Source organism: Ylistrum balloti, unplaced genomic scaffold (genome assembly GCF_031769215.1).
Source record: "Ylistrum balloti isolate Yb309-2 unplaced genomic scaffold, AGI_CSIRO_Ybal_v1 Utg370168, whole genome shotgun sequence".
Lineage (NCBI taxonomy): Eukaryota > Metazoa > Mollusca > Bivalvia > Pectinida > Pectinidae > Ylistrum > Ylistrum balloti.
Window position 1 is genome coordinate 234,956 of NW_026782160.1, and position 17,606 is coordinate 252,561.

At 36.5% G+C, this 17,606-nt stretch overlaps 1 protein-coding gene across 1 annotated transcript in view; it reads left to right on the forward strand.

Moving 5' to 3' along the window:
* LOC132551031 (uncharacterized) overlaps positions 1 to 7,577 on the forward strand; it is a 41,527-nt gene extending 33,950 nt beyond the window's left edge. Inside the window, exons 17-23 of the mRNA XM_060215133.1 lie at positions 1,393 to 1,651; positions 3,874 to 3,983; positions 4,122 to 4,245; positions 4,435 to 4,623; positions 4,720 to 4,827; positions 6,669 to 6,909; positions 7,405 to 7,577. Coding sequence (XP_060071116.1) covers positions 1,393 to 1,651; positions 3,874 to 3,983; positions 4,122 to 4,245; positions 4,435 to 4,623; positions 4,720 to 4,827; positions 6,669 to 6,909; positions 7,405 to 7,577 — 1,204 coding nt within the window. The remainder of the gene's footprint in view (positions 1 to 1,392; positions 1,652 to 3,873; positions 3,984 to 4,121; positions 4,246 to 4,434; positions 4,624 to 4,719; positions 4,828 to 6,668; positions 6,910 to 7,404) is intronic.
* Positions 7,578 to 17,606: the final 10,029 nt, after the last annotated feature.

Below are 17,606 nucleotides of genomic sequence, written 5' to 3' on the forward strand. Positions count from 1 at the left end.
TACACATTGACGAGAAGCCAAAAAGTATCAAACTTGTTTTAGAAACAACGAAACAGACCATATTATTTAAATGTGTGATTTTTCTGTATCATAAGTGAAGTGGATTGCATTGTGTTTCCCGCCTCCTGGGTACAGTTTGTAAAAACACTGAGTACTATATTACCATTACGTAGTAAGTGGTATTCTGTTGAAAGAGGAGGTGGTATATTATAACACTATGTTACATCAGGTGGTATATCATAACACTATGTTACATCAGGTGGTATATCATAACACTATGTTACATCAGGTGGTATATTATAACACTATGTTACATCAGGTGGTATATCATAACACTATGTTACATCAGGTGGTATATCATAACACTATGTTACATCAGGTGGTATATTATAACACTATGTTACATCAGGTGGTATATTATAACAATATGTTACATCAGGTGGTATATTATAACACTATGTTACATCAGGTGGTATATTATAACACTATGCTACATCAGGTGGTTTATTATAACACTATGTTACATCAGGTGGTATATTATAACACTATGTTACATCAGGTGGTATATTATAACACTATGTTACATCAGGTGGTATATTATAACACTATGTTACATCAGGTGGTATATTATAACACTATGTTACATCAGGTGGTATATTATAACACTATGTTACATCAAGTGGTATATAATAACACTATGTTACATCAGGTGGTATGTTGTAATTGCAGTACACATCAGGTGGTATATTGTGATTCAGTTAAAGTGTATACTGTAAAACTATTGCAATAGACGCGTTAATTTAATTTGATTAATAACAAATACAATAACTTTACCAAACAAATAACACTGATCTGCATATGGGATATCATAAAACTATTATATAGTAAGTGATATATTGTAATAGTATTACACAGTACGTGATATATTGTAATAGTACTACACAGTACGTAATATATTGTAAAAGTATTACACAGTAAGTGATATATAGTAATAGTATAACACAGTAAGTGATATATTGTAATAGTATAACACAGTAAGTGATATATTGTAAAAGTATTACACAGTAAGTGATATATAGTAATAGTATAACACAGTAAGTGATATATATAGTATAACACAGCAAGTGATATATTGTAAAAGTATTACACAGTAAGTGATATATAGTAATAGTATAACACAGTAAGTGATATATAGTAATAGTATTACACAGTAAGTGATATATTGTAATAGTATTACACAGTAAGTGATATATTGTAATAGTATTACACAGTAAGTGATATATTGTAATAGTATTACACAATATATAATACACAATGGTATATTATCATAGTTTGCTGTATTATATAACAAAACTTTAAATCTATTAATGTAATTCCTGTAATAAATGACAGATACGATAGTGTTACCGCACTTCGAACAAATAACACTGATCTGAAGGTGTTGATATCCGTGGGAGGATGGGAGCAAGGCAGTGAGAGTTTTTCTTTCATGGTTTCACGACCTAAGAGGAGGAGGTCCTTTGTTAGCTCAGCCATACAATTTATGAAAGATTATGGATTCGACGGCATTGATTTAGCATGGTTGTACCCAGCTCAAAGGTCAGGATCTAACGAAGAAACCGACAAGAAAAACTTTGCAACTCTTGTTCAGGTAAGCTGAATTTGATTATAATCACTATATGTAAGATTAATGGCAAAGTTAACTAAAAACAAATAATTAACATGAAATTGCATTCTGTTGAATATTACATGTATTTTTTATTCAAAGAAGACACCATGACTTGCGTTGCGAATAAGACATTAAAGGGTCTTTCAGTATTGCAATTAATATCACTACCTATTAGCTGTTTACTCAGGAGAAAGTTTTGAACGGACTTGGTTATATAGTGGCACGAGTGGACAGACAGGGGACCATGTGGACAGACGGAGCCACGAGGAGAGACAGGGATGCGTGGACAGACGATAGGGAGGGGAGGGGCTTAGCGTGAACACACAACGGGCCACTCCGACAGACATTCACTTAGAAAGTTGTGAACAGACTTGGATAGATAGGGGCACGAGTGGACAGACAAGGGGACCATGTGGACAGACAGGGGATCACGTGGACAGACATAGTCTCGTTTAGATAGGCGGTCGTTTATATCGACAGACAAGGAGCAACTCGGATAGAAGGGATATTGCATGAATGGACGATTGAAGGTTTTGTGGCTCGTGTGAACAGACGGGTGCACTTGCACCGAAAAGGACAAGAGGACAGACAGAGGATCACGCTAAAATAGGACTTAACGTGGAATTAACAGGCAACTTGTGAAGTGGACAGACAGGATGTGGCGTGGACAGACACGGGCCATGGAAAGACTGAGGGCATGTGAACAGACAGGGTATCGCAAAGAAAGGACAGAGGGGCTTTGCATGTTTGGATACATGGACAGACAGGGGGATCACATGAATATGGAATTGATCATTTTTAACTCGTATCTCATTTTCTACTCATTTAACCCCTAATGCTAAATCTAAATTTTACTGACAATGACCTGATGACATCTACTTCACGGTACAATGACCCGATGATCTACTTCATTATGCACTTACCTCATGATATACACAATAATGGCGTAATAATTTTTAGATATTTTAACTAAACATTTTTCCAATTGCATTTGAGGTATCATTTAATTACCGCATCACAAATACTGTTGTAAAACGACATGAAATTTTGACAGATAATAACAAAAATTTACGTCATTTTACAGTTTGACTTTGATTTGGTTCACATTTAAAGAACCGAACTCTTTGTTTATGATGTCTTGATCACGTGACCATTTCGTTATACTATGATACACTTCCGGAGTTATATTAAAGGGTGAGCCGGTTGTTTGTTGTGTTTTGTGATGGAAAATCAAATCAAATCAAGATCTACGTTAAATATCGGAATCAGGACAGTATTTTCAATAGTATGATTTATTTTAACTGACATTTTGAATAAAGCATATATATATATATATGTATTGTGCAGAAAACATATACTTCATGAGCAAGGCATCCGGCATATTTACTTAAATTAAAAACTTTCTCAAGGATATCACTATATACACTGGTTTTCAGGATATACATTGATTGGCCGGTGTGCATAGTGCAAATCCGTGTTATAGTATGGTGAAAACCGGGCGGGCGGGCGGGGAAAAGGGGTACCAGTTTTGTAGAATCAACTCCTCCTAGAGTTTTTTCTGTAGAAGCTTGATAATTTGTAGGGTGTATATATATATGTTGAAAATGTGCACCTCCTATCATGGATTCATTCCAGACATTTTCCTGGATTTTCCAGGCTTTGTAACTTAGTCATTTTCAACAGTCTGGCGAGGAAAATCCAAGATGGCAGCCTTTGCCTCTCATTGGTTGAGATGTTGTTTTGAGCGTAATAGCCTCTCATTGGCTGAAACGTTGTTTTGAGCACGATATATAACATTGCACTCATCCAGCAACCAGGCCAATTGTGGCTTTGTCCTAATTTTTTTTTATCTAACTAGGGTCCTTATGGTGTTTGGTTAAAATAATCTGCAATGACAGTATTGAAAGAGGATTTCGGACAAGGAATACATGTGTCTTATTTTATGCCAGAATAATCTGGATGTTCTTATACATGAGTGCTTGCTTTCAACACTGAATATAACAATATTTTATACTATGAATGTCTTTCCTCAGTAAATATACAAAAGCTTGGCTGTCATTGGTTCATCACCTTTCTCCTGAAAATATTGATCAAATACATGATGTCGTACACTGTAACGATGATTTGATTAATAACTAGTTGAATGAGCTGTATCGGAGATATATCTTTAATTGAAGTAATATTTATCTTCGTGATTTTTCCAGTTATTTAGGAGTGAAATTGATGCGGAGTCGATTTCTTTGCTGTTGTCTGCTGCGGTGGCTGCGGAGCAGAGCCACATTGACTATGCTTATGATGTGAAATCCCTGGCAGAGTAAGGCATTCATACTCCGAATTCATTCTTTGATTCGTATTTGATGTGGACATTTTAAAGCTTCATAAATCGAGTTAACGACATAAGTAAGAAGCTCATTAATTCAAGTAATTGAATGTCATTTCCTAATTATTACAGAAATGTAGATTTCCTTAATATCCAGACGTTTGACATGCATGGTTTTTGGGATGGAGTTACAGGGCATCACAGTCAGCTGAGACCCTTTCCGTATCAAACTGGAACCGATGCCAATCTAAACTATGTAAGAAAATAAACTACTCTCACACACGTTGAAAACAATTGAATTATTTAGTAAATTGATCCAATTTTATGACAAGGAACCATTGTGTTAAAGACATGAATGAAGTTGAATGACATAATAAAGCGTTTGTAAACACTGACCAGAGCATGTGATCTTCGCCGAATCATTAACAGAACATTTACTCTTTAGATTTGGTCAGCGGATTATTGGGAAATGCGTGGAGTCGATAAACAAAAAATAAACATAGGTGTCGCCACCTTCGGACGTGGTTTTAATGTGTCTGACGAAAATATGGGAGCAGCGGTCGGATTGCCTATTGAAGGGCCAAGCCTGAAGGCACCATTCACAGAAGAGGAAGGTTTCATGGCCTACTATGAGGTAATTAAACAACTTTATTGACACATCATTTTGATGTTAAGATAAACATGTAATGTTATCAGTGACATATTAACACGTCAATATTTTGCATTGTAGCTTTGTGATTTACCAGCACAAGTCGCAGATCTAGGAGATGCAATTATTAAGTACGGTTCGAATAACCTATGGATTGGATACGATGACCCAGCTGTTATCGTTCGAAAGGTAGGCATTTTCACTTTAAATCGCATAGGCAAATCGTATATATGATGCTATTTCCGATCTATCAAGACAGTATGAAAATCAGATACCGTCTGTTTGTACAGATAAGTATTTTTCTTTTGAAATTCCAAATACCCTAGGTGACACGTCAGTTTGTTTAAAACAAAGCGTGGTGCAGTTCGGAAGCATGAAAGCACCAAAATGAAGAGTTGCAGTGGTTTGTCTTTTACTTATATAGAAAACAGTAAAGTGTTAAGGGGGAGTGAGTTGCAGTATCTAGGAGAGGAATAAGTGTAGAGATAACACTGTATCTAGAGGGGGATGTGTTGTAGAGATAGTACTGTATCTAGAGGGGGATGTGTTGTAGAGATAGTACTGTATCTAGAGGGGGATGTGTTGTAGAGATAACACTGTATCTAGAGGGGGACGTGTTGTAGAGATAGTACTGTATCTAGAGGGGGATGTGTTGTAGAGATAGTACTGTATCTAGAGGGGGATGTGTTGTAGAGATAGTACTGTATCTAGAGGGGGATGTGTTGTAGAGATAGTACTGTATCTAGAGGGGGATGTGTTGTAGAGATAGTACTGTATCTAGAGGGGGATGTGTTGTAGAGATAGTACTGTATCTAGAGGGGGATGTGTTGCAGAGAGAGTACTGTATCTAGAGGGGGATATGTTGTAGAGATAGTACTGTATCTAGAGGGGGATATGTTGCAGAGATAGTACTGTATCTAGAGGGGGATATGTTGCAGAGATAGTACTGTATCTAGAGGGGGATATGTTGTAGAGATAGTACTGTATCTAGAGGGGGCATGTTGTAGAGATAGAACTGTATCTAGAGGGGATATGTTGTAGAGATAGTACTATATCTAGATGGGGATATGTTGTAGAGATAGAACTGTATCTAGATGGGGATATGTTGTAGAGATAGTACGGTATCAAATAGGGGGATATGTTGATGAGATGGAACAGATCTAGGAGAGGAAGTATGTGTAGTGCTGGTGCAGTGTCCTTGAGAAGAGTAAGGATGCGATGAGAGTACAGCATCAAGGAAGGAAAGTTTGTTATCTCGCAGAGAAAATGTGAAAATATTCATGGCACAATATCTAGGAAAGGAAGGTGTGTTGTAATAATGGTATGGTATCAAGGATTGAATTACATAAACGTTATGAATTCAATTTCCCTATTGAGAATTTTACATTTCTGGATAGCAACATTCTTGCTTCCAAAACGTATGGTGTTAACACCTCGCAGTTAAATCAATTTTTCATGGCCTATTCCTTTTATTACGAACTTTTGTGCAAGAAATCGTCATCTGACGAACAAACTCGTAATATAGGTTTCAAAAAATGTAGGTTTCTGAAGTTATGGGGAAGATTGTTAAAGTGATTTAATCGGGAAATATTCTTTTTGTTTGTGCGATTTGGACGTGTTTGATGTTCGTTAGTTTGCCTGTTGGTTCAGTTGTTGTATACCTTGTTCTCATTTAAGGCTGTGACATCACTTATTTGGATTGACGCTTACTTGCTTCCCTTGTACTTTTTCAGGAGTCTCCGTGTAAAATCTTTCTTTTGTTCAAATTTTGCCATTGTTTTTATTGACTTTGAGTTTGGATTATGGTTATGCTGATGTGTTTGTGTCCTTGTTGTTTCATGTTGTAGTGATTGTACAATATCTCGAAAGAAAGTATGTATAGATGATAATACGTTGTCTAGGAGAAGAAGTATTCAACAATTTCTGGTACCGTCCTTTGCTGTTCTATTTCTCATTTGTTGCCCTTGCCAACTGGTTTTCAAACCAATGTATTGATACAATGAAGTAAAATAAGAATTATGTGTTTACAGATGTTGTGGCTGATAAGCGAGGATTACGGTGGAGTAATGGTTTGGTCTTTGGACTTGGATGACTTTAGAGGAAACTGTTCCCTTTCCACTGGACCATATCCTCTCCTTAACGCAGTAAAGGATACCTTAATCAATTATGCTGATGGCGATTTCCCAGATCCTCTTCCAGTTCCAACAACGTCTTTTGACACGACAACAATGACAGAGACAACCACGCCAATTCCGACCACTACGCAGGAAGGTAAATATACTTATATCTAGAAGCTGGTACACTGTCTGACAACTACACAGAAAGGTAAGAACACTATATCTAGAAGCTGGTAACACTGTCTGACAACTACACAGAAAGGTAAGAACACTATATCTAGAAGCTGGTAACACAATCCAACAATAGTAAAGGAAGATAAGAGTGTAGTACCTGAAAGCGCATTCCGACAATTGCAATCTGTTTCAGAAAAAGGTTTAAAATCTTCACGGTATTTGCTTCAAACGCTACATGGAATGAATATGTAATTTGCTGTAGAGTTACAAAGAAAATATGTAATTTAATGTAGAGATAAAGAACGATAACATGATACGTTTAAAGATGCATGTAACACCTATATTATCTATTTCAAAGTATGAAGACAAATAACGTAATAAGGTGACAAAGCCTATTAGAAGATCAAGAACGATGATGCAATCGCTTTGATAAAGTTTATTGAAATCATTTTTGATAAATATTTTCATTACACAGACTTCATCGATTGTAATAATTCTACAACCGGAGGACCATACCCGAATCCAAACGACTGCAGAACGTTCTACAAATGTGTCGATGGAGTATCCCATCTGTACAATTGCCCAGGGAACACATCATATGACCGTGCCCACAGAGTGTGCAACTATGATCGTTTTACAAACTGTTGAAGACTACAAATCTACATTCTTAGGACATATTATTATTAATAAAAGGCACATCTATAAACCTACTGCAGATTTGCATGTGACATGCTTAGATTATTGTGATGACCACGATGTTTTATGTGTGAACAAATCAATAAAAGTGTTTTACAAGCGTCATCTGTCATCTTATACAATATGTAATGTTTGAAATGTCATATTAGGAACAAAGTATCTTTGATCAAAAAAGCAAAGAACATATAAAAGAGTCCATATATTCTGGATGCAAACTTGTTGAAATTAGGGGAAAATCTGAACAAAAGAAAGACTTGTACGAATATCCATAAAACAAGTTGAAGGCGTCTTCTGTTTCATCGATAACCGCGCATAAGAAAAGCGTTCAGCTTCATATTGCAAAAATGAATTATTTCCCATTGATATAATTATGACAACCAGATATCTTTCTCATAATTTGAATCACCCTTGGATATCGAATCAATGTATAACCATGTCCCTACCTATAAATGGAAAAAATACGATAGGGGGATTAAAATATTACAACTGAATGGAAAAGTTTCCCTATTATTTGTAGGAAACGATTAACGTAGTTGACCGATGTAGAAAAAAAGAGAGAAAATAAATGGCAACATCTTCATAATTCAAACTCAACTTCTTCCATAAAACTAGGGCAAAATTTGAACAAAAGAAATATTTACACAGAGACTTCTAAAAATTGCAAGGAAAATAACTCCAGGTGTTCCGGAAGAGCAAGTGTATTTTGCTTCATCGACGACGCCCACCATGTAAATCATGGTCAATACAAGTAAAAAAATGTCACCAACAGGCGATCTAACGAGCAACAAATACGTCCAGCGTCATGTCACACAAAGAAATATAATATTTCTCAATGCGACCACAAATCTTTCCAATAATTTTCATCAACCTGCATCTTTTGAACCGTTGTTTGGCAGTCAGTTGACGACTTCTTGCACGACAATCGCGATAATGGGACCAGGTCCATACGTTTGATATCAAATCAACTGTGACATACCATAGGTTGAGGATACAGGAATATTTCTATCCAGAAATGGGAAATTCACAACAGGAAAATTGAATTCATCACGTTTATTATACGGGTTGATGGAAAGTTGTCCATGTTGGCTTCGTTGTAAGAAAAGATCGAGATAGAACAGCCTGTCATATATTTTATTCCCAGTTCTGGTGGATTTACGATGGACATGGTCATTAAATTTCTTGTTATTCAAAGACAAGGCATCATCAACATATCTGAAGGTGAAAGTAGACGACTTTGCAAGGTTTTTGTTACCTGTTTTGATAAGCTTTTAAATAAATTCAACCTCGAACGAAAACAAAAACAAGCCAGCCAACAAAAGGGTGTAGTCGATCCCCATAGGTATGCAAATATCTTAAGGAAAATCTTATCACTGAACCCGAAAAAGTTGTTGTCAACCAGAATGATTTTCTATATTTCTTTGATTTGGATGTAAATTTTACGAAACACGCTTCAGGATAGTTTACAACCATACATTTATACCGCCGTTCACCTTTCTTGAAGAAGAAGCTCTCATAACAAGAGAACGAAGGGGTTCCTTCAGTTTTAAATTGGGTACGGTGGTGTACAGGGTGGGGAAATCTTCATATAGAAGAAATGTTTTCAGAAGAAAGAGTTGAAGATTGGTCAAAGGCTCTTTGGAGTTCATCAAAATCCACATACTATCAATTCCACTTCTTGAGCAAACAGTATTACAATAAAACCCAAATTTAATAGTTCATAGAATGGTGGTTAGTATTCTAGACAAAGGCTTGGTTGAACAGTTAGACAGAGCCAGCTATGAAACATTGTTTATAAAACAGTTTAGAAAACTAGACCATGTCCTTGATTTCCAGTCCTAGTGGGTAAATGTGATAGACATGATAAATCTGATTCCTGTTATTAAAGACAAGACGTGATCAATATCTCTAAACTTGAAATTGTTTTGATAAGCTCTCTTAGTAAGATAACAAAATGTCAGCCAAGAGAGGGACACAGTTTGTTCCCATAGTATGCCAATAGTCTGTTGGTAGGTCATACCACCGGTCTTGACGAAGATATGTATTCATCCCTTTTCAGTACAGTTGACAACGAGTTTAGAATGAGGTATGTTAGTGTACAGGGAGGGAAAATGTTTTCTGGAAGGGGGTGTTGAAGAATGATCAAAAGATCTTTTGCGTTCTTTAAAAAGATATACAATTGATTCCACTTATTGAGCAAACAGTATCACATTCAGGCTGTCACTTTCGTCAGAATTTTAATGTAGGAAGCATGGTTACTGAAAATTCTACAGACGAATTTTATCGCACCTGTATCTCTTTTTTTCGAAAAACGGATATTGTTGTATAAAGGTAATTCATTCTTTTGTATGTTACCTAGGCATACTTATACTAACGTTGCTCTAAATTGTGAAAACAGTAGACAGACAGACCTGAAATCCTGGTCAATGAAGACAATGAAGAGGCGGAGGAAAACGTAAAGGACGATGTCTATTTTATGTATCATTACAATGGAGGAAGCGGCATGTAAAATCACTGCAGCTGCCATATCTAGAAACAGTTTCATGATTAATTCCTACCTTTTAATAACGTTACATAATGAATATTGTTATAGTCTATTCTCTATCACTTTCTTCTAATAACGTTACATAATGCATATTGTTATAGTCTATTCTCTATTGCTTTCTTCTAATAACGTTACATAATGTATATTGTTATAGTCTATTCTCTATTACTTTCTTCTAATAACGTTACATAATGCATATTGTTATAGTCTATTCTCTATTACTTTCTTCTAATAATGTTACATAATGCATATTGTTATAGTCTATTATCTATTACTTTCTTCTAATAACTTTACATAACGCACAATGTTTTAGTCTATTCTTTATTACTTTCTTCTAATAACTTTACATAATGCATATTGTTATAGTCTATTCTCTATTACTTTCTTCTAATAACGTTACATAATGCATATTGTTATAGTCTATTCTCTATTACTTTCTTCTAATAATGTTACATAATGCATATTGTTATAGTCTATTCTCTATTACTTTCTTCTAATAACGTTACATAACGCACAATGTTTTAGTCTATTCTCTATTACTTTCTTCTAATAACTTTACATAATGCATATTGTTATAGTCTATTCTCTATTACTTTCTTCTAATAACGTTACATAATGCATATTGTTATAGTCTATTCTCTATTACTTTCTTCTAATAACGTTACATAATGCATATTGTTATAGTCTATTCTTTATTACTTTCTTCTAATAACTTTACATAACGCACAATGTTTTAGTCTATTCCCTATTACTTTCTTTTAATAACTTTACATAACGCACAATGTTTTAGTCTATTCTCTATTACTTTCTTTTAATAACGTTACATAACGCACAATGTTTTAGTCTATTCTCTATGACTTCATTCTAATAACGTTACATAATGCATATTGTTATAGTCTATTCTCTTTTACTTTCTTCTAATAACGTTACATAATGCATATTGTTATAGTCTATTCTCTATTACTTTCTTCTAATAACTTTACATAACGTACAATGTTTTAGTCTATTCTCTATTACTTTCTTTTAATAACTTTACATAACGCACAGTGTTTTAGTCTATTCTCTATCACTTTCTTTCAATAACGTTACATAACGCACAATGTTTTAGTCTATTCTCTATGACTTCATTCTAATAACGTTACATAATGCACATTGTTTTAGCCTATTCTCTATGACTTCCTTCTAATAATATAGATTGAAAACATGCTTTAAAGATTTAAAGAATCGTTATTTGGATCAAAGAGATGATGCCACTGTTCATACTTCTACGTAATAGGCTTACAATATAAAAGTGATTTTCTAAGATCGTTGATTCAAGAGTCCCACCTCAGCCACCGAGGATCTAACAGAGGTACGGAACAATGATGCTTCCGCAACTTCTGCAGCACCCTGCCGACCAAATTGAACGGAGGCATTGCATAGGCATCCCTTCAAAGTCCAGAGATAGAGCGTCCATGGCCCAAGCCTGCGGATCTGGAACCGGCGAAACCAAAGTTGGCAACTGATTGTCCAGAAAAGTTGGGAACAATCAGGTTTATGAGAGGCTTGTCCCGAACGTGACTGATTATCTTGAAAATCGAGGATATGCCGCCAATTCGTCAACACCGGTTGGTGGCGCCTGGAGAGAGTGTCAACTAAAACATTCAGTCTGCACGGAAGATGCTTTACCAGAGTAGTCAACTGCATATCGTGGCAGAAAAGGAGAATGCGGAAGGGGAAGGAGCACAGAACATGAAACCCTGGTGCTTCCCCTCTCTCGAGACCCTGTCATGCAGAAGAGTCGTCTAAACACCGGAATCTGATCCTGCGAGAAAATGACATGAACTTGAGAAGACAGGACCGCCGCCCTCCCGGGCAAGTTCGACGTCTGATGAGGCCAGGGATAGGATGAAGTCAGGAACCATTCTTCTTGCCCTCAGGCGGCTTCTTTACCTTCTTGCTCTTCCCCTTGTTGCCCTAGAAGCGAGGATTAAACTTCGGCTGTGCAGAAGACTGATCAGTCGAAGGTTTAGCACTCTCCTTATGTGGCGCTGACCCTTGCGAGATACTGGCCATCTCGGCCTGAATCCTCTTCGCCGAGTCCTCCTTCATATCCTCCTGTAAAGAAGGAAGGGTCCTGCAAAAAGTGTTATGCCAAAGAGGGAACAGTGAACAGGCGGGAAAAGTAAGGCTCTTCAACTGGGCATTTTTTTTACATAACAGAAAAATGCCTAGCCAACATGACATTGACGAGCAAGTAAGGTAACTCTGTCCTGAATGTCGGCCTGTTCTGTCTCCGACCCTCAGGTAGTTCGGATACCCGATATAAACATATCGTACGGTAGTCTATGTAAGACAGAATTTGGATGGAAAGACGCAGTATTCTTTTTTCCATCTTGTGGTGTTCTTTAAGCCCGAACACCACCTGGTCCACAGACTTGCTAGGCCAGGCTATCAACTCTCTCGATTCCAGCCTAGCTGGTTGAGAGGCCATCTGTTCATCATGCGTGACGTACTGAGCTACAACCCGGCACACGCAATAGTCCAGGTTGAAGAAGAATTCTTCTCAAAAACTCTAGATAGTGGCTAGTACTGAAGAAACAATAGTGCCTTCTGAAAGAGAGCGGTCCGACTGAGCGCCTCCCGATGAGATACCAAAGAACCCCAAAGGGTGGTGGACGACGCTGGAGATGGTGGGCAGACTTCCGCCACAAGGATCCGGGAAACATCGGCTCAAACTGCCTGCAATCCGCACACAACATGCTGGGCCACAACCTCATCAGTCACAGGGCTGCCCTCGTCCTAGATACCTCCTGCGCCGGGAGGATCCTCATCTGACGACTTGGGAAAATCGGGAACGTAACAGCTAAGGCGTCCCCAAGAGGGAGAGATCAAACCCTTACGATTAGAATAAAGAAAACCCGTTAGGTTAAACCCAAATCCCTAAAGATAAGGGAACGGGTCCACGGGCTGGGAGTGATCCCACAACTGGCTAAATTGGGTCATCTCGTCATAAATAAGGTCTGCTGCATGTTTCGAACTCAAATATTAAGCTGGATATTACAAATATAACAAGTTATGAAAGTTTAACTGGATTAAGTTTTTTTGAAAAACTGTTTGTCAACAACTGCTGTTCACCTAAATATTTACATTTTTGGCCAAATATATGTACATTGTACTTGAAATATCGAAAATTTCATGGAACTCTGGGACCAATAAAATTGTTCTCGGGACAAATTTTCTTGTGATGGCAGAATCATGAAAATATTTCAATTTTTATCAGCATGTTTTTCTTTTCATAATGGAAAATAAACAAAGGGGCGCGGCTATTACATGCATGTATTCAGACACTGACAAAGTTTTTTAACATAGATTTATAATCCAAAATAATTTCTGATAATGACTGTTGCCATACTTGCCCTACAATGATAATAATTCAGAAATATTAATAACGTTTGTCAGTTCAAATTTCTGGTACCTTTTTTCTATTTCTATCATTGAGACATTGGCAAGTTTGTTCATTAACAGACTATTCAAGTTTGTTACTGTGAGGTTGCATTGGTTTCGGATGTTCTACATGCACAAAATAGCCCATGCATATCTAGTATATTACTGATGCAACGTGTCATACATGTCAGAGGGTCTCTTGAAAATAACCTACTGTTTTTAGACGTCCATGGTAACACTCTTCAACCCATGGAACGATCGCTTTTGGCTATTTTAGAGTCCACTTGTGATTTTTCAGCTGGTAAAATCGACGGCGTTCTAGCATCATATCCACACCCAACAAGACGTCCCCGAAACCACGGCCATCAGTCATATTGTCGTTTACTTGCAGCCAAGATTTCAGGACGTCGAATTTGAAGTTGAATTATAGATACATCATTTACATTACCATGAAAAAGACCAATTGTGTCTAAAATATACTCATCAAGCAGCACAATGGACATGAACTTTTTATAGTTTGAAGCTGGGGATATTTTCTTTTGTTTAGGTAGATATAGGTACCACCTAGGATAAGAGTGACCTGATCACCATAAAATGGATAAGTAAACACAGTATTGTGTGTGACAGCTTCTTGGCATGATATATGGGCTGTACCAAGGTATTTGGGGACAAAGAAAGTGACCAATGTGTCAACAATTGTGTGAAAATATCTTGACAGTGCGACTTTGGAGAGGTTAGTAAGCATGGTCATTTGGTTCCATGAAAGATTAGTTTTAAGTTTCGTCCAAAAATACAGAAACAGGTCTGTATAATTCAATGATGAATTGATTCTCGGGAAATGTGTTGTCTGAACAACAATCATTCACTAAATTACTAAAATCGATGAATTACTTTAACAATATTTTTGGCTTAGTGGCACTGCTGACTGAGTTTGCTCATAAGCAACCAGGTACACATTCAATAAAATGTGTACCTGATTGCTAATGAGCAAAGCTCACCAGTTCATGGCATTCAGCTACTTACCTCAGATTCAGCTTGAATGTTTTTACGCAAGAAGAGGTACTACCACCTGATTGATTCGTTAATGATGCGCATTGATATGTATTTCATATTTTAGAACGCAAGAGCAAGTACAGGCCATGTGAGTCTTTTCTGTTTATGATCTAATGAGGCAAAATGTGTTAAAATATTATTTTCAATTAAAGTCACATAGAAGTAATGGATAAAATTGAAATTAAGTAGTTTCCTGATTCTGCAATCATAAGATAATCCGTCTCATTCACAGAACTCAGCTGCAATCATCAGCCATCAGTGAGCGTCATAAAGGAAGGAGGAAGGGAGATCACTCTGTCTCTGTCGTAATGGCTCACGGGACCGTAGGGAGGACGGCATTTTTAAAATCTTTTGTTTTTGGGCTACAAAGATGGGTGCAGGTACTGTATTTACATTCTGAAATTACGGTACTTATTACTGATTCTATTATGTATGTGGCTTGGCTCTCTGGATAGAAAAAAATGATATTGTAAAATATATAAAGTTAATATCATTTTAGAGTCATAGAAATCTTAAATCTTGGATAAATACTTTGATGTTTGAACAAATTGTGTAATTGATGACGCTTTACGTCCAAGCTTATTGAAATGTTAATAGATCTTAGAAATATCAATATCTTCACTTGGTGCATCTATGGAAATATTCCAAATAGCATAGAAATATATATAAACAATAAAGATGTAGCTAAATAGAAGGGGTCAGATTGTTCTAGTGTATGTCCAGATGGCTTTATTAGGAATAACGTTTAAAAACAATTACAGCTATGGCGCAGTGGTAACGTACTCTCCTTTCAGCAAGGCGTCCAGGGTTCGACGCCTGGATTGGACGTGAACAGACAAGGGGTCGCCATGTGGGGTTTCCTGAAGTACTCGTTCCACAGTAAGACCCCTTGTGCGCTTACATCGGAGCAAACACGAGTGATTAGTATAAGCTGAAATAACTTGTTTCGCAATTGTTGTAAAATAATAATGTTTATATTTAAGAACTTTTTATTATTGAGCAAATAAATACGTTTGGAAATATAAATTTACTTTCATATTTTAATTCATTCCAATAGTCGGACGGTCCATAATACGAATGTACTTGGCGTAATTATCAGGCCCCACTTGTGAAAAACATCTCAACTTGAGATTTCCTCAAGCCCAGATTTTCCTCAGCTAATATCTCCTTTAAAATATCTTGTATGAAAATTCCTCAAGGAATTTCAGGACATCCTAGCCGAGGACTTCCTCCTGTTCCTGTTTTTGAGGAGATATCGGCAGAGGAAAATCTCGACTTGAGGAAATCTCAAGTTGAGATGTTTTATACAAGTGGGGCCTGATATATTGAAATTACGATTTTTTTTAATTATGCAGCTATTGTACCTCCCACATCTAGATTTTGAGTTTTCTTTAGATCACTTTGGATTTTCCTCGGTTGCTTCCCAGGCTTCATGATAAAGGCGTCTAGCATCACTGACGAGGGCGAAACAGCTGCATTATACAACTAAATTCACTGTTTGGCCCTACTGTGTCTAAATCCAAATTTGGATTAAAAGGTGTTATTCATTTATATGTCTTTTGTAAAATATTTCCATTAAATAAATGTGACACAGAGAAGAGATGAAGTATTTTTAACAGTGACGTCTTTATCTAATGGAATATCGTTGTCTCATTGTATACAAACGTAATAATGAAGTGAAAATTGTGATAGCCTGCCTTATCAATCGTGATGATGGTCCGACCACATTCGATGTTTTAAAGTTTAAATAAATGTAGGATTTGATAAATGAAAAAAAAATCTGAGGTTCTAAATGGTCCCATACGTTTATCGCGAAAAAAAAAACAATGGAAAAACCTGATAGTAGTTCGTATTACGTAAAAGAAACACGTGTTTCTACCCTAATATTCGACATATATATATTGTTCAGGTAGAAACCGGAAACACAGTCATTGTTATTTCTACCATCATGTCTTTACAATAGAACAATGTAGGAATAGCAAAGACAGACATATTTACCGAACAAATTGAAGAACACTGCCTGCGCCAATTATATAAATTTCTTGTTAATTGTTTACTATGATCTGATCAGTCTTGCCTTCTAGCTACCGACATACACTTAACGTGCATTTGTGAAATGCCGCTGGCGACGATCCGTTAAGTGTCTGGATCAGTTTATAACATTAAGCAAGTCTTAAACAATGACACTGGCTTTGGAAGACTGCTATAGCACAAAGCATACTTATGTAATGACGAATCTTCAATTTCGAATAACAATAAGTAAACAATTAACGTCGATTTGTAAACGTATTTCGATAATGTCCTACACGGTAGTTGATTGCTAAGCTCGTCGATCAACGTGCATTTACAGTACCACACAACAAATAGGATAAAATGTCGAAAAACAGTGTAACTTGAGTTGTTATTGCGGCAAAAAACTGCTTCAAAAATCGATGTATCATCTGGCTCTTTGTTCCTTTATATCGTAATAAAACAATAGACATATTCTTTATCAACAGAAATATCATTACCATACAGCTTTACATTCTTAAATTCTGAGCAATGATTGAAATAAAATACGTAAATAATATGCGCGAAAATTCAGTAAAATAGAGTAGTGTGACAGGTGACTAGTTAAATTCAAAAGGGTGACAACTCGGTTGTAAAAGTCAGATGACAAGAGTATGACAAGTAGGTGATAGAAGACAGAAGTATGACAAGTAAGTGATAGAGGACAGAAGTATGACAAGTAAGTGATAGAGGACAGAAGTATGACAAGTAGGTGATAGAGGACAGAAGTATGACTAGTAGGTGATAGAGGGCAGAAGTATGACAAGTAGGTGATAGAGGACAGTAGTATGACAAGTAGGTGATAGAGGACAAAAGTATGATGAGTAGGTGATGGAGTTCAGAAGTATGACTTGTAGGTGATAGAGGGCAGAAGTATGACAAGTAGGTGATAGAGTACAGAAGTATGACAA